Below are 17695 nucleotides of genomic sequence, written 5' to 3'. Positions count from 1 at the left end.
CTGTAGATTGGATTATAGCCCGTATGATCCACTGATGGCATCAGACCTCTATTACCTTGGTGACGTTAATCAAATCGGGAGAATCCAAGAACGCTGCTATTGATCTTTTCATCCTCTCGCAACCTTTATTTTGGGGGGTTTCGGTACAAAGCGGCTGTGTTTTCTCTCAAGTCACAGCTCGCCTTTGAAGTTGAGGACTCCCCAGGCTCTGTGAGTGACACTTTCTTCTTTGATACTTCCAGGTAGTGTGGGAATAAGCGCTCCTCGCCTGGGATCGGCTTACGTTCTCAGTGGATACCTGACAGTGTGCTTATATTCACGCTGTGGGGTTGTTATTTTTGTTCTTGTAGCTACTTGCAGGTCTTTGGCTCTGCATTACCTGCTGGATTTTATTTTGTGCCATACAAGTTGCAACCCACCTTAAAACCACCCGTTGGTTTGTGAACTGCCGTTTTGAAGTCTGGAGATCAGCATTTTGACCATCGCCGTATAGGTTTTTAAGACACCAGATGTAACCATATTTGTTAGAGCGGGGGGTGGGCCTGACTGAGAGCTCGTCCACTGCACGTCCACCTACACCTGCAACCTGCACCCATTGGACGGCAGGAGCTGTCATTCACATGGTATCCACAGCCCAATTCATACTGTGCTTTATCGTCTATTGTATGACACCATATAGTGTCCCTTATTTCAGTCGAGAACCATTGATTTAGGCCCGTCTGGCTGTTGCAAGAATCTAACACAAAAACAAACCTGCATGCAAAGAAACTGTCTTTCATTCTCAGGATTTGCGGCACAATTATAATGACCTTCAATATTTTGTAACTCCTACCAGACAAAATTGTGAACTGACAACTTTTCACAATTGTGAAAATGGAATACAATTTGGGCTTCAAATACAGATCCAATCTCTTTGTTTTATTTGGGGTTTTGAAATGATTGTTCATTTTAGTTTTCACACTGATGAGATTGCGGAGACATCCAGGAGGGAAGGAAATGGTGTTTGATTGACAGTCACATTTTATCCGAGTGGAATTGTGACTTTGAAACCTTAGCATAGGTAATATTTGGGCTTCACTAAACACAAATTCTGCTTTCTCCGCAAGCCTGTGGTATATACTGAAAACTTAACACTACATTACACTAAGCAGGATTTCAGGGTTATTTAGGTTGTGTAGGCAGCTTTTCTTCGAACTGCAGAATACAGGTTTTCTCTCTTTGGTCTCACACCTGTCATGTCTTTCCTTGTATTACTAATCGCATTACTAACTAATCTCACTAACAGGTATTTCTTTGTTGTTGTTGTTGTTGTTTGCTTTTTTTTCTGTCGCTGTGCTGCTGCAGTCTCCAACCAAGTGGTACATGAAGCTTGTGCCTGTAAGTCTGCTCTTTCATCTGTGTATCCATAGTGACCGTCTCCCCCGCCTCCTCCCTCTTTTTGTCTCGTGTGCCATCGTTTTATCGCAAGTGTGCGTCTGTCTGTGTCTCACTGTTGCTTAAAAGCAGCTTTTCTCTATTATCCGTTTATTTTCGATTACCAGTTCAACCTTGTGTTATGTGCATGTGATTTGATGTTGAGCAAAAAATAACTATAATGTAATCTGAAAATGTCTCTAAATAGAATTACTTGCCATTAAGATAAAGCAGCAGATAGCGAATGACATTAGAATCTTCTATTATTTTCAAGAGTTTCTCCACTGTTTAGCTGTTATGTTTATTGAATCCAGAGTTTATATATTAGGAATATGTTTATTTGAACTCCCTTATATTTGCTAATAAGAATGTTCTTGTGAGTGGAACACAAAACCCTCAGGGAGTCACTGAAGAGGTCCCAAGAGCTTAGCCAAAAAAAGGGGGGGAGGGATTGATGTCATTAGAATTTCATTTTGTAGATGGGACATCTGGGAGCATTTTTACATAAAATGATTTCAGAGTCTGTGTTGTGCCAGCACTCTCTGTCGAGCCTTGTGTAGCATCATCTCTTTTCAGCCACAGTTAGGGTGCATACAAAACTGACACACTGAAATGGCAGATATTTTTCTATATAATACTCGTTTTATTAAAATTACTCAAAATGTCGAGAGGGTAATTATTTCGATCAATTTTTCAGCTCTACTTGCTTCTGTGGTGGGTGTTGTTTCCTCTCCGCGGACTCACTATGTTGTTAACAGTGGAAACACTAGTGCACATGCTGTCAGGATCCAGAGGCATTCTGTTATCTCTCATACATGATTAAATCTAATTAAAGTGCTTTAGAGAGACATTAAGGATACAGCTGTCACCAGTATTACTTTTTCAGAAATGATTGGAAAAAAAGAAACCATAGGTACCAATAGGTGTAGATGCAGGCAGGGTAATATATTTTTTTTTATGTTATGCAGGCTCGGTACAGGAAGGAGCAGGCCTCGACCCAGCCAGGCCACTGGATCCCCCCTGTGGACAACCTGCTGAAAGACAGCGCAGACGGCTCGGCCCTGGGTGCTCTGCTGCACTTCTACTGCCCTCAGCTGCTACCACTGGAAGGTAAGGAGCCGGGAGGGTAGGTGGGTGCGTCGGTCAGTGGGACGCTTTCGGTTTTAGACTGTTTTCAGTCATGAACTCCCAGAAAATGTCAGGAAAACTGTGAAGAACACAGCAAGAGATTGTCCGGGTCAGACGCTTTCATAACAGCAGGAACATTTCCAGAACATTCACGCGAGTGGTGGCGCCTGGGTCGAGAGCGCCGACTCGTTCACTGTGAATTTTCTGGACACTTTCCAGCTGTATTCTCTCATTGGCTCACTCTGGCCTTTTTATTAATTATACTAAGGAGCGGGCAGGAGGAGTTCCTGGAAAATGCCCACAGCAACAATTGCATTCACACAAATAGCCCCTGTGGAAAAATGTCAGGAAAATGTCCGGACTTCAGTGAATGTCTGAAAGCATCTTTAGAGTGATTGACGGGAGAGTTGTGTGTTGGTGTGGGACAGGACCTGTCTAAAGGCCCTTCAACAAAGTGCAAAGGAAAACAATTAAAAAAAGTAAAAGGAGTCTTTCTCTTTTTATTCTTCGCTAATTTTCTGTGTTAAAAAAGTCTGAAAAGATTTTATATTTAATTTTCCAGGAAATGCATTTACAGACAGTGTTTGTTGATACACTTTTGTCCAACTCCCTTGAATGGTCCATTCATTAGAGCAAAGATCAGTCTCCAACAAATGATGCGGCACGATCACATCAGCCTGCTGATAAAGTATGTTGATTGTGAGTCAAACACACACAAACAGCACATGCACACACATGTATTCAGCTAAACTGAAATCATCAGGAGGACAAAGGATCAATCAGTCGAAACTTTTTGAATGCATTAACACAGGGCTCCGCCCACCGCTTGATGTCACGCAGTCCACCGCCGTGATTGGTCGGTCATTTGCAAACCATTATACTTAAAACACCTCTGCCGCTCCTTTTCTAAAATATCTTCACAACCCACACTGTAATTAACAAATCTCTGATCTCACCAGCACTTCACAACCAGAAGCCCTTTAATCATATAAATTGATTCGGACGTCACACTGACCCTGACACTCGATGGCTCCCTCTGCCCTGCCAGATGTCTGTCTGAAGGCGAACATGACGCTGGCTGATCGTCTCTACAACCTGCAGCTCATCCAGGACTTCTGCAAGGACAACCTGAACAACTGCTGCCACTTCAGCCTGGAGGACATGCTCTACGCCTCCTCCACCATCAAGGTACCGCTCAAATCTACTGCGCAAAGGTTTTGGAGTTTGATTTCTAAAAGTCAAATATTCCCTTTCTAAATTGAAATCACCTTCTGAATCTGAATCGGTATTGTGATTATGCCAAGTAGGTTCTCACATACAAGGAAGTTGCTTTGGTGTTTTGACAGCAGTAAGGGAAAAGTTACTTTACAGGTTGTGTACCCTCAATTCTGTAATCAACCCCTTTAAGCTGGTGACAAGAACTTTAAATTTATACAGATCGGTACCTGAATTTTAGTGATTTTGAAGTTGCAAAATCAAATAATATGTATTTTAAGGCTCTAGTCAGTCTTGTAATTTGAGGTCAGTGATAATCTTGAGGAGTTTTCTGTTCCTTCTAGACATACAAATGTGCAAAATGTCACAGCGTATAGAAAGCTCTGACTCGACATACTTTTTTATGGTACTCATCCTGGCTGGTTGTCATCCAAAGATTCTCTCTGCAAACCAACTCTTCACTCTGAAATTGCTTTTATAGTTAGTGTGTAAAAGTCGTTATAGTCTCGCAGAAATGTCTGTCTGGATTTACACTGCTCAGCTACTACCACACTGAAACTGTGGCCTTTAAAATGTAGCCAGTGTGCGTATGTGTGTCAACAGAAAGGAGCAATGCCAATGGTAGGTAGTGGAAAAACCACCAACATTTGAAAAAAAACCATGTGAAACGGTTTTTAAACTAAAATCCCAATAACTTGTGGCCAGGTCTTAGTTGGCACATTTACAAAATAACAGCCAAATCCAAATGTCTGAATGTTAAGTCACTAGTTGTTACCATAAGATGACACAAATCCCATTTGTGTTCAGTCATTCATGGGATTTTGACTTAACAAATTAGAAAACCACATGGCGTTGCTGTGTCCAGTAAGAGAGGCTGAAAGAAACAGGAGAAATGAGCAGCTCTGTTGGCCAGTGTGGTGAGTCAGGCTGTGGAAAAACCATCACTGCAAACTATTCTGTCCTCACCAACCGCAAGCATGGAGAGCTGCGCTCAGCCTGCTCTACCAGCAAGACTGCATGGTTGTTTTCAGTCTTTGATTCCTGTTTTCTCCTCAAACGTGTTTGCCCTGGCTTTCTTTCTTTTATTTCATTTTAAACTATATCTTGGTTTTTATTTCTGTTTTGTTTTTCAAAATGTCGCCTTTTCTGTCCCTGATCATCCTCATGTTGTGTTCATTCCCACATCTCGCTTCTGACATCCATGCCACCGCTGAGATCAGTCACGGGTCAAGTAAAAATATCCAAACGTGGCAAGTTCGAAAGCTTTACTGTTTTTAACTGGCAGAGATGACACACTGCTGGATTTCTGTCCATCACAAAGCAGAAAGAGTTTTCCAGCTCTAATCTTCTGTGTAGTTTTCCTTCTTCTTCTCTTCTTCTTCTTGCTTTTCAAAATCTGTTTAATGCCAAATTATTAGTTGGAAAATAGTTTTTAAATTCGAGACTACGCTTGCCTCTGTGTGTGGGAAGATTGTTCCTCCCTCTGTCATTTTGCCCTTTTTCATTTATATACATCCATGTTGATGGTCAGTTGCTGTGAGCACAAATACAACATGTATTTTTATTGCTGCAGGGAATTTAACCTTTTCCTAAAATAGCTATAATGGCTACTGGAGTCCACAACACCCCCGCGATTATGGCACATAAAAAGCATAATGGCTACCACACTCAGAATGTGCCTGTGTTTGTCTGCTGTCTGTTCCTGAAGTGTCTAAATGTGTTTTTCCTGAGAGCTGCATATGTTGTAAAACTATTTTTTTGATATGTCTGGCTGAGTTTGACTCTGTCTGTCTGTCACCTCAGCATGTCCTCTGATGCAGTACTGTTGGTCTCAGCAGATAAACTACAGGTCACCGTCTAACAATCAGTTTTTTAAAGTCACTTTAAAAAAAAAAATTTTTAAAAACATGCTCTGTCATTTCGTCGTATCCTTGGTCAGACAAACTACGTTAACTAAGTTAGTCACCTGCGTCGAAGTTATTACATAGTCTTGATCATGGGCATTAGAGATTAGAAATGTCAGTTATAGTATAAACTTTCAATACATAATTGACTTGGGGGGGATCCTATTTCATGTTTTCATCTGAAAATAGAAGTAAAAGAAAATGTTGAAAAAGCTTTGGTTAAATGCTGTAACAAAAAACATGAAACTGAAACTTAGACATGTAAAATATAGCGGTGCAGGTTCTCAGTGACAGCATCAGCATTATTAATATTTGTACTAATATTACAGTAATACAGCATTATAGGAATCATTTTGTCTCCTACACATCAACCAAACACACCAAATGGTACAAATAATAATAATTGAGTTATGTGAACCAGACAGTATCAGTATTTTTTGCTGACACTCGATTTTACAAAGGATAAAAAAAATCCCAGCACAGCGGAGTTATTGCCCAGGCAGCAGCAGCAGCAGCAGCAGCAGCAGCAGCAGCAGCAGCAGCAGCAGCAGCGCAGCCAGACCTGCACACAGAACCAGTTAGAGTCCATAACCTTGACCCAGTTTTCCAGGTAGTGTCACTCTCAACAGCTCTACGTCGTGGCCCGTCATACTAATGAAGACCTTATTACTGAGAATGAGCTGAGACATTTGATGGGAAGGAGGGAGGGAGGGAGGGAGGGAGGGAGGGAGGTGCTGATGTGGAAGAAATCGGAAATGGGAGAGAGGAGATGAGGAGGAGCGATAACAGAGTTTAGAGAGAAGACGGAGGAAGGGAGAGAAAGAGGGACAGCATCTTTTGGGAAGTCAACGACGTGTCTAGACTTTCCCATCCCTGAAATATTCACACAGACAAACACACACCATGACAAATATCACACTTAGCTGTTAGTGTTCCTGTGCAAGTTCTCCGTCACATGTGATTAGAGACTATTATTAGATCTGATGTTTTCCATTTAGAGAGAAGGTTCACACATTTGGAAAAATAATTAACCAATTTTTTTGTTTTCCCTGACATGAATGAAGCAATTCATTGATTATCAAAACAGCATTGCAAAGTTAGAAATCAAGCAATTATTGATGAGATAAATGTCATGCATTTTATTTATTGACTGAACAACAATAACTTGGAGAGCATCATAGCATAAAGAAGGAAAGAAAGTCAACAAATAATCCAGGAGACACCTCAGCTCAGTTTAAACATGCCAACTAGACTGTGGCTGATGTGGCTTCTATACTTTGACACGATCATATTATCAGTCATCTGTAGATATGAGATACAGCATGTGCAGAAAATTGGCAGTGAGAGTAGGAATCCTCTGTCCACATGATGCTCAGTTTGCCTCAATAAGAGACAATAGATTAGCCGTCAGTTCCCAACCCCCAAAGCCGCAGAATACACACATTACTTAAAGCCATTCATTCCTAATGGACGCCTGGCCTGTAAATCACGTCAACACACTCCCATCTACTGGCTCTTTGTCTAATTAATTCACAGCACATCGAAATTGCCATCTGTGGATCCAAGGAGGAGAAATGAAATTCGACGGCTTTGGGTTTTTGCCAACATTTACCTTTTTGTTTCATTAACACACTGTGAATCATAAGTTGCCTCTTCAACATGACTCTCGGTCAATCATCTGTGTTAATGGTGATTGCTTGTCAGCAATGAAGGATATGTTTTTCCCCCTGTTAGATGTAATTTGTCAGAAGTAGCGAGCTGATTCCTCCACCTGTTCGCTGATATACTGTATAATGTGACATACAGTGAGTAGATCACCAACCGATAAGGGGCACAAGGGTTATTTACCCTCATAACTTCTTAAGTGGATTTCTTAGCAAGAAGCTTTGGTCGTTGGCTTTATCTTTTTGGCCTCTTTTAGAAAATGTGTTTCTGCTTTTTGAAAAGCAATGTGAGCGTCTTCTTACTTTTTCTATTCAGCGAGTGACTGAGGGCAGTCCGATTTAGTTGGCAGCAAGTCAAGAGAGTGGGCTTTTCCAGATTGGAGGGAGTCTGTGTGCAGAGCCTAGATCCTTTAATAAACCCTCTGGCCCAGTGATTGTTGACATGAATGCCCTGCGGATGCTCAGGGTGTGGCTATAGGTCCCGTGTCTTGCTCGAGTTGGATAATTTAATTTGAAGAGTGTGACCTGCTGTTTGCATGTGTGCGCATGGAAGTCTTTTAGTCATTCAGTGCATTTACACCAATCGTGCGTGCATGTGTAGTACATGCAGACGACGGGAGGAGGGGGTGGTGGCTGTCTGTGCCCATCTCCCAGAGTGGATTACCCCCCCCCCCCCCCCCCCCCCTCCTTGAGCTCTTCTAGTAATCACCAATCAGGTTCCTGTTTTCATTCTGAGAGTCTTACACTCAAACCTCCAGACAGCCAGATCTGGTAACGCCGCAGACCACGAGGTAGAAATGCCGGTCAGTGGGGAGACAGGCGTAGTGCTAGGTCATCAGGGGATCTGTGTGTGTGTGCGACCGCTGACTGGTGGTGTTAAGCGATAACACACACACACCTGGTGTGTCAGTAGGAGTCAGATGCACAGATGGGAGGAAAGAAGCGAGGTTGGACTATTGCCACCGATCTGTGCTGAACAGAAGACAGGAGACGGCTGGCTCTCTCTTTCTGGCTCTTCCTTCTCGTGTTCTTCTTAACCAGGGAGCGCTTCAAATGCCGAGCAGACCCTGAAGGTAACCAGCACCTTTGGTATTCGACTTTGTGTTTGTTAGAAATTCTGTGCTAAAGAACTGTTTGACCCCAGAGACATGAAACGGCCCAAACGTAAGGAAGGAAATAATCCAACACTTTTTAACGAACCCACAAATGGGAAATTTAAACACAAGCAACTTTTCAATTTGCACGTAAATATGATTATTAGATATTTTTCTGCTTGACCCCTTACTACTTCTCACACCTAAAGGAGATGCTGTGTTGGCAGACACGGCTTTTCTGACTTTTCACAGCTCTGCACACTGGCACGTGAGTTAAAGACAAAAGGGGGAGGATTTTTTTTTTTAAATGCTGCAGTAACACTCAAGGGAGATCAGTTTTGCGGGTGTTAATTGCCTCTGCCCCCCCCCCCCCCACAGTGAGCTTTTTTTCAGGGCTGAAAGAGTGCATGTACAAAGTGTGTCTGTGTGTGTGCTCGCCTGGTAGAGCAAAATGTTGCTGATGAGGTGAATCAGAAATCTGTAGAGCTGAGCCGTGCAGCATTGTCTTTGTCTGGAGACCACGCACTGAGGTCGGGGAGGGAGCGCGTTCCTTCAAGGTCGTTCCTGCTTCTCTGCACTCGTTTTGCATAGACACATGTAAATGTGTGTGTGCGTCTACCAGTAAGTGTCGGCATGTTCACAATCAATTTGACCTGATTATCAAGTTTAAATGAAGATGACAATAATTCTGTTTCCAATGCAATATATCGAGATATTGGTATTTGTTCAAAAACATGCAGAGCTACATACAGTTGGGATTATTTCACCCATGATAGCACAGAATTGGGTTTAATTTTTTTTTAAGTACTTAAATATGAGGCTGAATTGATATTATTGGCAAAAAGGACATGCCGTCTGAATCATGCGTTGTTTCCTCAGTAATGACTCTTTTATACAACACTTCTCTTACTGTTTTACAAAACATGTGTGATAGCCTTTCACAGTTCACACGCCAGTGGTTGAAGGAAAACATCCTGGGTAAAATGGCTTTGTCAGACTGATGTTTTTTGCAGTACAGATGACATGACTTTTAACAGCAGTGGCCAAAATTCTGTGAAATGGAGCGAGATTGGTGAATTATTTATAGGCTCACTGGACGATTCAAACATTACTGATAACCCTCCAGCAGGGTCCACAGAGACACCTGCTGGAGGAATAAGTACAATGCAATTTTTTTGACATGCAGTATTCTGGATAAAGTGATGAAAGGACACAAACTGACTTTTGTCCCTGGCAAAAGCAATTTCTCTCTGTAAAGCATCATTGAGCTGAGAGATTGAATGCAATCCCATGTTTATATTGTTTGTCGTGTTTGTTTGTTTCGTTGCCCTCCAGAATAACTACCTGGTGTTCATGGCAGAGCTGTTTTGGTGGTTTGAGGGGGTCAAACCGTCTTTTGTGAAACCAATACTGCTGGACAAAGAAGGCACAGGCAAGTCTTAAAATCTCTGATTTTACGATAGCGCTGATAACTGCAATAGCCACAGCAGTGTCAAGAGCAAAATAATCCTGGGGGTGGGGGACCGAACTACAGTTATTATATGCCGTCCATCTATTGTAACACCTCAGAGACCTCATCCTTGTTGAAGAATATGCCAGCCATTCCCATCTCCAAGGCAACCAAGAGAAGCTTCATGGACAAAACCCCAAGTCCAGAAAGAGTCAGGTACGTTAATCGAAATGATGGTATGTAATGTGAAACTGTGTGATATACAGTATGAACTTCTAAGAGCACATAAGCAAGGCACTTACTCTTTGTCCATTTAGTTTATGATGGTGGGTTAGCAGCTTGCAAAATCCTAATCTGGACAGATTAAAGCCAAAAAGGAAAACAAACATGTATGATATGATGTATAACATGTCTGTCATTTTCTTTCTGCCATCCTCTAGTTTGCCCCTCCGACCTCAACCTAAAAACTCAGGTGATTTAAAAAAAACTATTTTCATTCATTCTGTTTTTTCCGACCAATTTGTGCTACTATGTATAAATATCAAAATATGATTACTTGTAGCTTTACCAACGTACTCTGCTTACTTCTTTCCTCCAGGAGAGATGAGGAGGTCAACCTCAATGTCTTTTGTCGATGGCAACCTCGGCACCTGGCCCAAAGAGAAAAGGTTGGTAACGTTGCTGCCAGGTTCAAGTGCTTTTCATTTAAAATATCCAATCTCCAAAAGGATTAAACACCCTATAGGGATTCAGCAGAGTGCATTGTGATGTTGCCAAACCAGCTGTCTAGTATTTAACTTTTTCTTTTTTCTTTTTCTGCTCAGGTCTGGGCCTTATGGAGTGTCTTTCGACATCCCCTTTGACAAAGAGGACTCTGCTGCTTCCTCCACTCGTGGCATGGTCAGGTCTGTCAGCACAGATGATGGTTCCGGTTTCAAGGTGCACCACCTGCCCCGTGGAATGAAGCGCAACTTGTCCTTCCAGCCAGTGAACGGTCAGAGTGTTGGCATTGAGGAGGAGGGCTGCCCAGACAGCCTGGCTGGTATGGAGCCTATCAGGCGAGCTTTTCCCAATGGACATGGACATGAGAGCCGCATGGCTCCCTCCATAGAGGAGGCCCTTCAGATTATCCACAGTCCTAGCAGGCCCCCGGCGGAGGGCGTCAACAATGGCTTCTTCCTGCACAGTCAGGGCCTTGTGGCTGGTGTTGGTAGCTTAGAGCCGGTGTCAGAGGTGGACTCCAAAGGACCTCTGAGCACCACAGACACCACGGAGGTGGACACTGGCATCCTTATCCGAACAGAGGACATGCTGGATGAGGACTCCTCCTTGAAAGACTGCTCTGTGAACATGGAGCTGGACATGGATACGCCAAGCCCTTGCCCAAGCAGCCAGAGCAAATCCCCCTCAGGATTGAAGTTGACCTGCTTTGCTGAACAAAAGCTGAGGAAGATCAATCCATCAGCGCCCGACTCAGGGAGGGGCAGCAGCAGCTCCCTCAAGACCACTCCTGAGGGCTCTGAGTTTGGCCTCCCACTATCCGTCTCCTGGGCCCCCACCCCTGAGCACAGCCCCGTCCACCAACAAGCCACACCACCCCTTACTGCCCAAGCGTCGCCCACGCCTGTCCAGCTTCCGCCCAATGACCCTGCTCAAGTCATGGCTACAGAGATGGTACAGCTGAGGATGAGGCTGGAGGAGAAAAGGAAAGCCATTGAAGCACAGAAGAAGAAAGTTGAGGCTGCTTTTACAAGGCATCGGCAAAAGATGGGTCACTCAGCGTTCCTCAATGTGGTCAAGAGAAAGGGGGATGGGGCTGCCAGCGGAGAGGAAGGAGGGAAAACGGAGGGAGAAGGAAAGGTAGCGAACACATGTCCTGTGTTTAAATTCGGAAGGAGCAAGGCAGACACACCTGATGGGGCAGAGCAAAGCAGCACAGCCTCCTGTTGGACAAAGTCACCTGGTGCAGGAGACGAGGGTGGTCACGCTCAGCCAACAGAGGTGGATCTCACAGAGTACACGCGTTCTATTGAGAAGCTCAACCACTCGTTGGCCTTCCTCCAGACCGAGATGCAGCGACTGGCTCAGCAGCAGGAAGTCATCATGGCCATGAGGGAGCAACAACAACAGCAGACGTGGGTCATCGCTCCTGCTTATACAAACCCCTCGCCACAAAAACACAGTCGAGCCGGAGCCGTCACTCGCTCCTCAGGACCCTCCTCTCCCGCCGACTCTCCTCGTTCCACCCACCGCTCTCCGACCAGCATCAAGCGCAAATCCGCCTCCTTTCACTCACGCAATCCCCGCACCGCTCGCCCCAACGAGCTCAAGCTGGCCCCGTACAATCGGGTCCTAACCGCCCCACAGTCTGTCGACAGCATCCCAAGGCTACGGCGCTTTTCTCCCTGCCAGCCTTTGGCAAGCTCCTTCGTTTACATGGGGGAGAAACCAGCCACCGCCAATCCAGAGACAGTGGCCCCGGATGGAGGTAAAAACAAGCAGACTGATTCCCTCCTTTACCAAGAGTGCGAGATTGCCGGTGTATGTGTAGCCAGCTCACCCCCCAGCTCCCCCAAACCGCAGAACAAAAGAGAGCAAACAGAAGTGGATTCGAATGCCAAAACTCGCGACACAGAGTCTCACAGCCGACGCAAGATCTCCAGCATGGGAACAGATGACCAGAAACCCGCAGTTCAGAAGTCAGCCATAAATGTCAAACCTGCCATAGAGTCGTCGTTTCCCGAAGTCCTGGCCCACCCTGTGGTGGAAAGCTTCACAGTGACTCCTACAGAGATCCCTCCCCGGCCAGAGGCCTCAGGCCAAGCAAGGAGCAGCCTGATCGAGGTTCCTCTGTCGGTGGTGAAGCCGCTGGGCGACCCCACTCCTGATGATGGTTTGGAGATGCAGCAGGACGACGTGGACGAAGTCCTGGACGAGGAGCAGAAGACATGTCGGGGTTTCTTCTTCAAGGTAGGCTGTTGTTTCAGAGCATTTCTTGCCACAGAATTACATGAATTGTTTTCCTTCATTTAATTTCCGCCCATTATCTATACTCTGCAGCATCAGATGAAAAGGGGATTTGCACCAATGCCTGAGTACAGTCACTCAAGAGAGTTTAATCAATTTTTTAGAGTAACAACACAGACAATAAGAAATCATACAACCCACTAGCATAAATAATAAAAACCATAGCGTACAGTGTCCATGTTACAGACGTGTAGAATCACTGGAGGCCTCAGAATATAGTGGTGTAGCTCTGGGAAAGAAAGCAATTGTACATATGAACCTTGGGTGGCCATGGTGGATTTTTATCAAGGAACCCACTTGTTCCTGACATGAAGATGATGATTGGTTCCGGAAACACGCCGGCTGAGGACAGCGTTATCTTCCCATATTTATGGGTTGTTAGATGCTCACTGCAGTCTGGGCTCCGATGTAGGTCAGAGAACTGGGGCTGTTGTGAATAATTCAGCCACACAGCTGTGGAAATGTGGGGTTGAAGAAGTGTTAAGCTGAATACGAAAGTGAGGCTGGAAACTGAGGTGGATAGTGACGGATGTTCACATGAAATGAAAATCTAGATGAAACATATTTGTATCATATAGATAGAAAGATAGATAGATAGATATTTGATAGTATCCTGTTCTCTTGCTATCGTCAAGGTTCATGGAAATTGTCTTAAGTGCTGTGAGATGTGGCCACAAATATCAATGAAAAAGTAACTTGTAGTTAAATAAAACAAATATTTTGGATAAAAACAGCATAATATGAAAATTGCGTAATCATTGAAGTGGCTTGAAATATACAGAGGAATAGAGAAAGGCCTCTACAGCCTTTTTACAGTCTCATTTAATTATACAAAGAACATCTGACCTTTCACTGTAACAGCTTGTGTTTTTGAAAATTTCATTTGTTATATTAGATAGAAGTATCATACCGTACTAGCACTCAGCTCTTGATTTACAGTATGTCACAACCACAATTGTGCTCATAAACTGCAGGTAAAATGATAAAATACCATATAATATTGAGTTCTTGCTCTGCTGAGAACATAATTAACCTTAAGCAGTGTGAGGTTGACGGGTTTTGTTTCCTTGCCGCTTCAGGAGGACGGGAAGGCCGAGGAGAACATGGCTCAGAAGAGAGCGGCGCTGCTGGAGAAGAGGATGAGGAGGGAGAAGGAGAGTCAGCAGAGGAAGATGCAGCTGGAGGCTGATTTGGAGCAGAAGAAAGAGGAAGCTCGGTACGTTGACACATCCGGAGGATGAGCTCATACAGGTTTTCAGCACACATCTATAGACAGTCTAACTTGACGTACTCTTATTATAAACAGCTTGTTTTATCTCAACAAATGTGCAAATCCAGGGACGTTCAATATAATCTCAACGATCAGCAGCACATCCTCACATTTGATAAGCTGGAACAAGAAAATGATTGGAATTTTTCTAGAAAAATGACTGAATGAATTCATTTTTACATTAGTTGACATCAAAGTGATTTTCGTATAAGTACTTAAACCTTAATTAATTTTATACTAGATTATAAATTACTTTATATCTAATTTTTTTTTTTTAACTAATTAAATCTCCCATCCCTCTGGTCTGTGTGTTCAGGTTGAAAGCAGAGGAGGAGCGTCTCAGGAAGGAGGAGGACAAGGCCCGGAAGGAGTTCATCAAACTGGAATATCTCCGGAGGAAGCAGCTCAAACTGATGGAGGACATGGACACCGTCATCAAACCTCGACAAGCCGGCGGCGGGGCCAAGCAGAGGCGGAGTCGGCCCAAGTCCATCCATCGTGACAGCATGGACTCCCCCAAAACCCCCGTCAGAGCTTCCACAGGTAACCATGGGAACAACCCCCCACTCGGAGTGGTCAAACGTCATCCTGTCTGTCTCATCCTTGTCCTGCTTCCACTCTGCTTTGTGCCAACTGAATATAGTCAAACTCAACCAGCTCTTTTTCTACTAACATTATTGATTTATACCTACATGTATGAATGTATGTACTGTAGGTTGTGTTGCTGTGTATATATTTTTTAATGGATGTGACATTTCATTGTCGTCTCATCCCTGAGGCTGCACACAGGTTTGGCACAAAACACAGTGGACAGTCTGGTGACGTGCTCATTCGTGGTGTCCCTGGTGTAATCGTGTCGCGCTGTGCCACATTTCGTTGTCTCACATCCAGGTTCACGCCAACGTGTCTTTTCAGTCTCCAGCTTGTCCCTGGCGTCCCTCAGCCTGGGAGACGGCGACAGCGTTCACTCGGAGAAGAGAACACCAAGGTGAGTTGGTTTTTAATGTGCCAAGTCTCTGAAGTGCTGGTGTAATAAACTCTGATTCACTAGGGCTATAGCAGTAGGATATAATAACAATGAAATCCTTCATGGAGCCGTGCCAGTTTATTGTTTACTTGATAACAAAAGACGGGAGTAAAAAAAAAAAAAGAAACACAGACACATTTTCTCCCCTTCTAATTTTAAAATTAATTAGTAATGGATTACTTGTTTATAAGAATTTTACACTGCATAACATATAGAGTAAATACACAAATTGTGCCAATATTCTGTTTGGGTTGAATCCTCTGGCCACACAGATAATTCAGCAGATTTCTGGTCTTGAAAGCTGATCTGTTTTTTTGCCTTTAATTAGATTGGACATACAATGTTTTTACGATGCCAAAAAACTTCATGTAAAACCTGAGCATATCTGACCAACTTTAACCCATACTGTTTATTTTTCATGGTGATGTTTTCTGTTTTTAAAGCCAAGCTCTCCAGACTAACTCCAGTCATCAGATCTAACATTTCTCCTATATATCTTTCTTTTCTTTTGTCCTTAACTATTTTTTTCCCTGCTGTTTGTCAGAAGTGCTAGTTTAGCCTCTGGCAGTCTGTTCTGCTTTCTGAGCTCTCCTAAACTGAGAAGGAGAAGGTTAGTTTCTGCCTCTCGGTTAAACCTTGAGGTGCTTCACACTGTCTTGAGCACAATTCTTCAGCCAAAACCCCGTCCCCTCCCCACACTGGGTTTTATTTGGGATTGAAAGAGCGCTTTTGGGAAAGGCAAAATGTTTTTTTCTCTCCCCTTTTGGAAAAATCCTCATGACTAACTTCAAATCACTGCTGTAATGCTACGCTTTTACGGCATCACTACCTCAAAAAAAACCAACAAAATTTTCCCACTCACTGCTCTGCTGTGCACCACTTTACACTCCTGCTTTTTTTCACACCACATAAAACATCTAATTGAATTGTTAAGCTTCGGTTATATTAAATTTTGTCTTATAATTTACCAGTTGGGTATTCGAGATACACTAGGTACTAAATGTGAAAATCATCTCAAACACTTGGATGCTAATGCACCAAAGAGACACATAATGCAGTCACAGTCACACAAAAAGAGCATATAAATGCCAAGTGCTGCGCTTTAATTGACTGACCTCTTTTATTGACCTTCACTGCACCACGGCTGCTTCACGCCACTGCACTCACTGCCTGTGCTCGCAAGCTTTGCTGCTTTAGTAGTTACTGAAATGCTGCACAACCTGCAAAGTCCAAACTGTGCACCGAAATAGGCCACGCAGTTTCCATCACAGTGAAGCATGAATCTCTGCAAACGTGGTGCAGACAGAGTGGGAGAATGACACCAGCCGACAGCTTTGCAAAATGGCTGCGTTGATTTATTGAGAGGTTTCAGAAAAAGATGGCCTGTAAATTGTGCAGTATTTTCTCCTGCCCTGTCTACAGTTTAATTTGCAGAGTGTTCAAGAACAGTACCCATGCAGAAAGGTGATCTCATTCTCTGGTTATATATATATGTGTGTGTGTGTTGTAGGCCAGACTCTGCAGATGGCTTCCTGTCCCCTAGTCGCTCCAGCAGCAGAAATGGAGAAAAGGACTGGGAAAACGGGTCCACGACCTCCTCTGTTACATCCAACACAGAGTACACCGGTAGGTCAACTCAGCACATCCCCTCGGCAGGATATGTTTTTCATACATTCAGATATTCACAACATAAAGATGCTGAATGCTAACATTAGCTAATGTTATGGGATAACATGATAGACCTAATTTCTGGAGAAAGATTCCTGAATTTAGTTCGTCTTGGGTTGTTTTTGTCTTGTATTCTAATACTGAAAGGCAGTTTTTAAAAATAATATCTTCTATATAATATATATATAATTTCTTTTCTCATAGTCTAGTCTTAATTGTCCGTTATATGTATTTATTATCTGAATGCTGCACTCGTAGCTCATATTCCTTTGTCAGACTAACCAATCACAGAAAAATGCAACCAGCCTGAAATCTTCATACATGATTTATCAAAAGAAAGAGCAAAAAATAGGGGGGGGGGGGGTTCTTTTCTTTGCCATAACTGGAGTCGTTGCCATAACAACAGCCTCATCCTGACGTTCTCTCCTCCTTGTTCTCATTCAGGACCAAAGCTGTACAAGGAGCCCAGTGCCAAGTCTAATAAGCACATCATCCAGAACGCTCTGGCCCACTGCTGCCTCGCAGGCAAGGTCAATGAGGGGCAAAAGAATAAGATCCTGGAGGTAACAGCATGGAGCTTTTTATTAAGCTGTAGACGTCAAATTAGCCTGGTGGCTTTACTGATAATGCACAACATGTACCTTTAATATTTTTGATAATAATAATATCTCCTCCAATTACAGGGAACTGTAAAATTGGAAGGATAGCCATTCAGAAACTTATTTCTGACTATAAAATATTTAAATTGGAGAGAAACAAAGCATTCACATTAACTAAGGAAATGCCATGTACACTTTGAAATGATGCTATTGAGATTACAAAAGAATCAGTCAAA

General features: G+C 43.4%; 1 protein-coding gene across 6 annotated transcripts in view; it reads left to right on the top strand.

The window, feature by feature from the left end:
- Positions 1 to 17695, top strand: part of camsap2a (calmodulin regulated spectrin-associated protein family, member 2a) — a 42165-nt gene that overhangs the window by 21981 nt on the left and 2489 nt on the right. The window contains exons 1-14 of one of the 6 annotated variants that reach the window (XM_035647153.2): positions 267 to 623; positions 1345 to 1377; positions 2382 to 2523; positions 3590 to 3729; positions 9754 to 9850; positions 9988 to 10084; positions 10309 to 10340; positions 10467 to 10536; positions 10693 to 12838; positions 13975 to 14111; positions 14482 to 14708; positions 15057 to 15153; positions 16703 to 16818; positions 17305 to 17423. In XM_035647153.2, the coding sequence (XP_035503046.1) occupies positions 621 to 623; positions 1345 to 1377; positions 2382 to 2523; positions 3590 to 3729; positions 9754 to 9850; positions 9988 to 10084; positions 10309 to 10340; positions 10467 to 10536; positions 10693 to 12838; positions 13975 to 14111; positions 14482 to 14708; positions 15057 to 15153; positions 16703 to 16818; positions 17305 to 17423 (3456 nt within the window). In that variant the 5' untranslated portion in view covers positions 267 to 620. Of the gene's footprint in view, positions 1 to 266; positions 624 to 1344; positions 1378 to 2381; positions 2524 to 3589; positions 3730 to 9753; positions 9851 to 9987; positions 10085 to 10308; positions 10341 to 10466; positions 10537 to 10692; positions 12839 to 13974; positions 14112 to 14481; positions 14709 to 15056; positions 15154 to 16702; positions 16819 to 17304; positions 17424 to 17695 lie in introns of those variants that run through there. The other 5 variants (XM_035647151.2, XM_035647150.2, XM_035647155.2 and 2 more) reach the window with 5 other exon arrangements.

Source organism: Scophthalmus maximus, chromosome 13, assembly GCF_022379125.1.
Source record: "Scophthalmus maximus strain ysfricsl-2021 chromosome 13, ASM2237912v1, whole genome shotgun sequence".
In the NCBI taxonomy this organism is placed as follows: domain Eukaryota; kingdom Metazoa; phylum Chordata; class Actinopteri; order Pleuronectiformes; family Scophthalmidae; genus Scophthalmus; species Scophthalmus maximus.
This window is presented reverse-complemented; position numbering and strand designations above follow the sequence as displayed.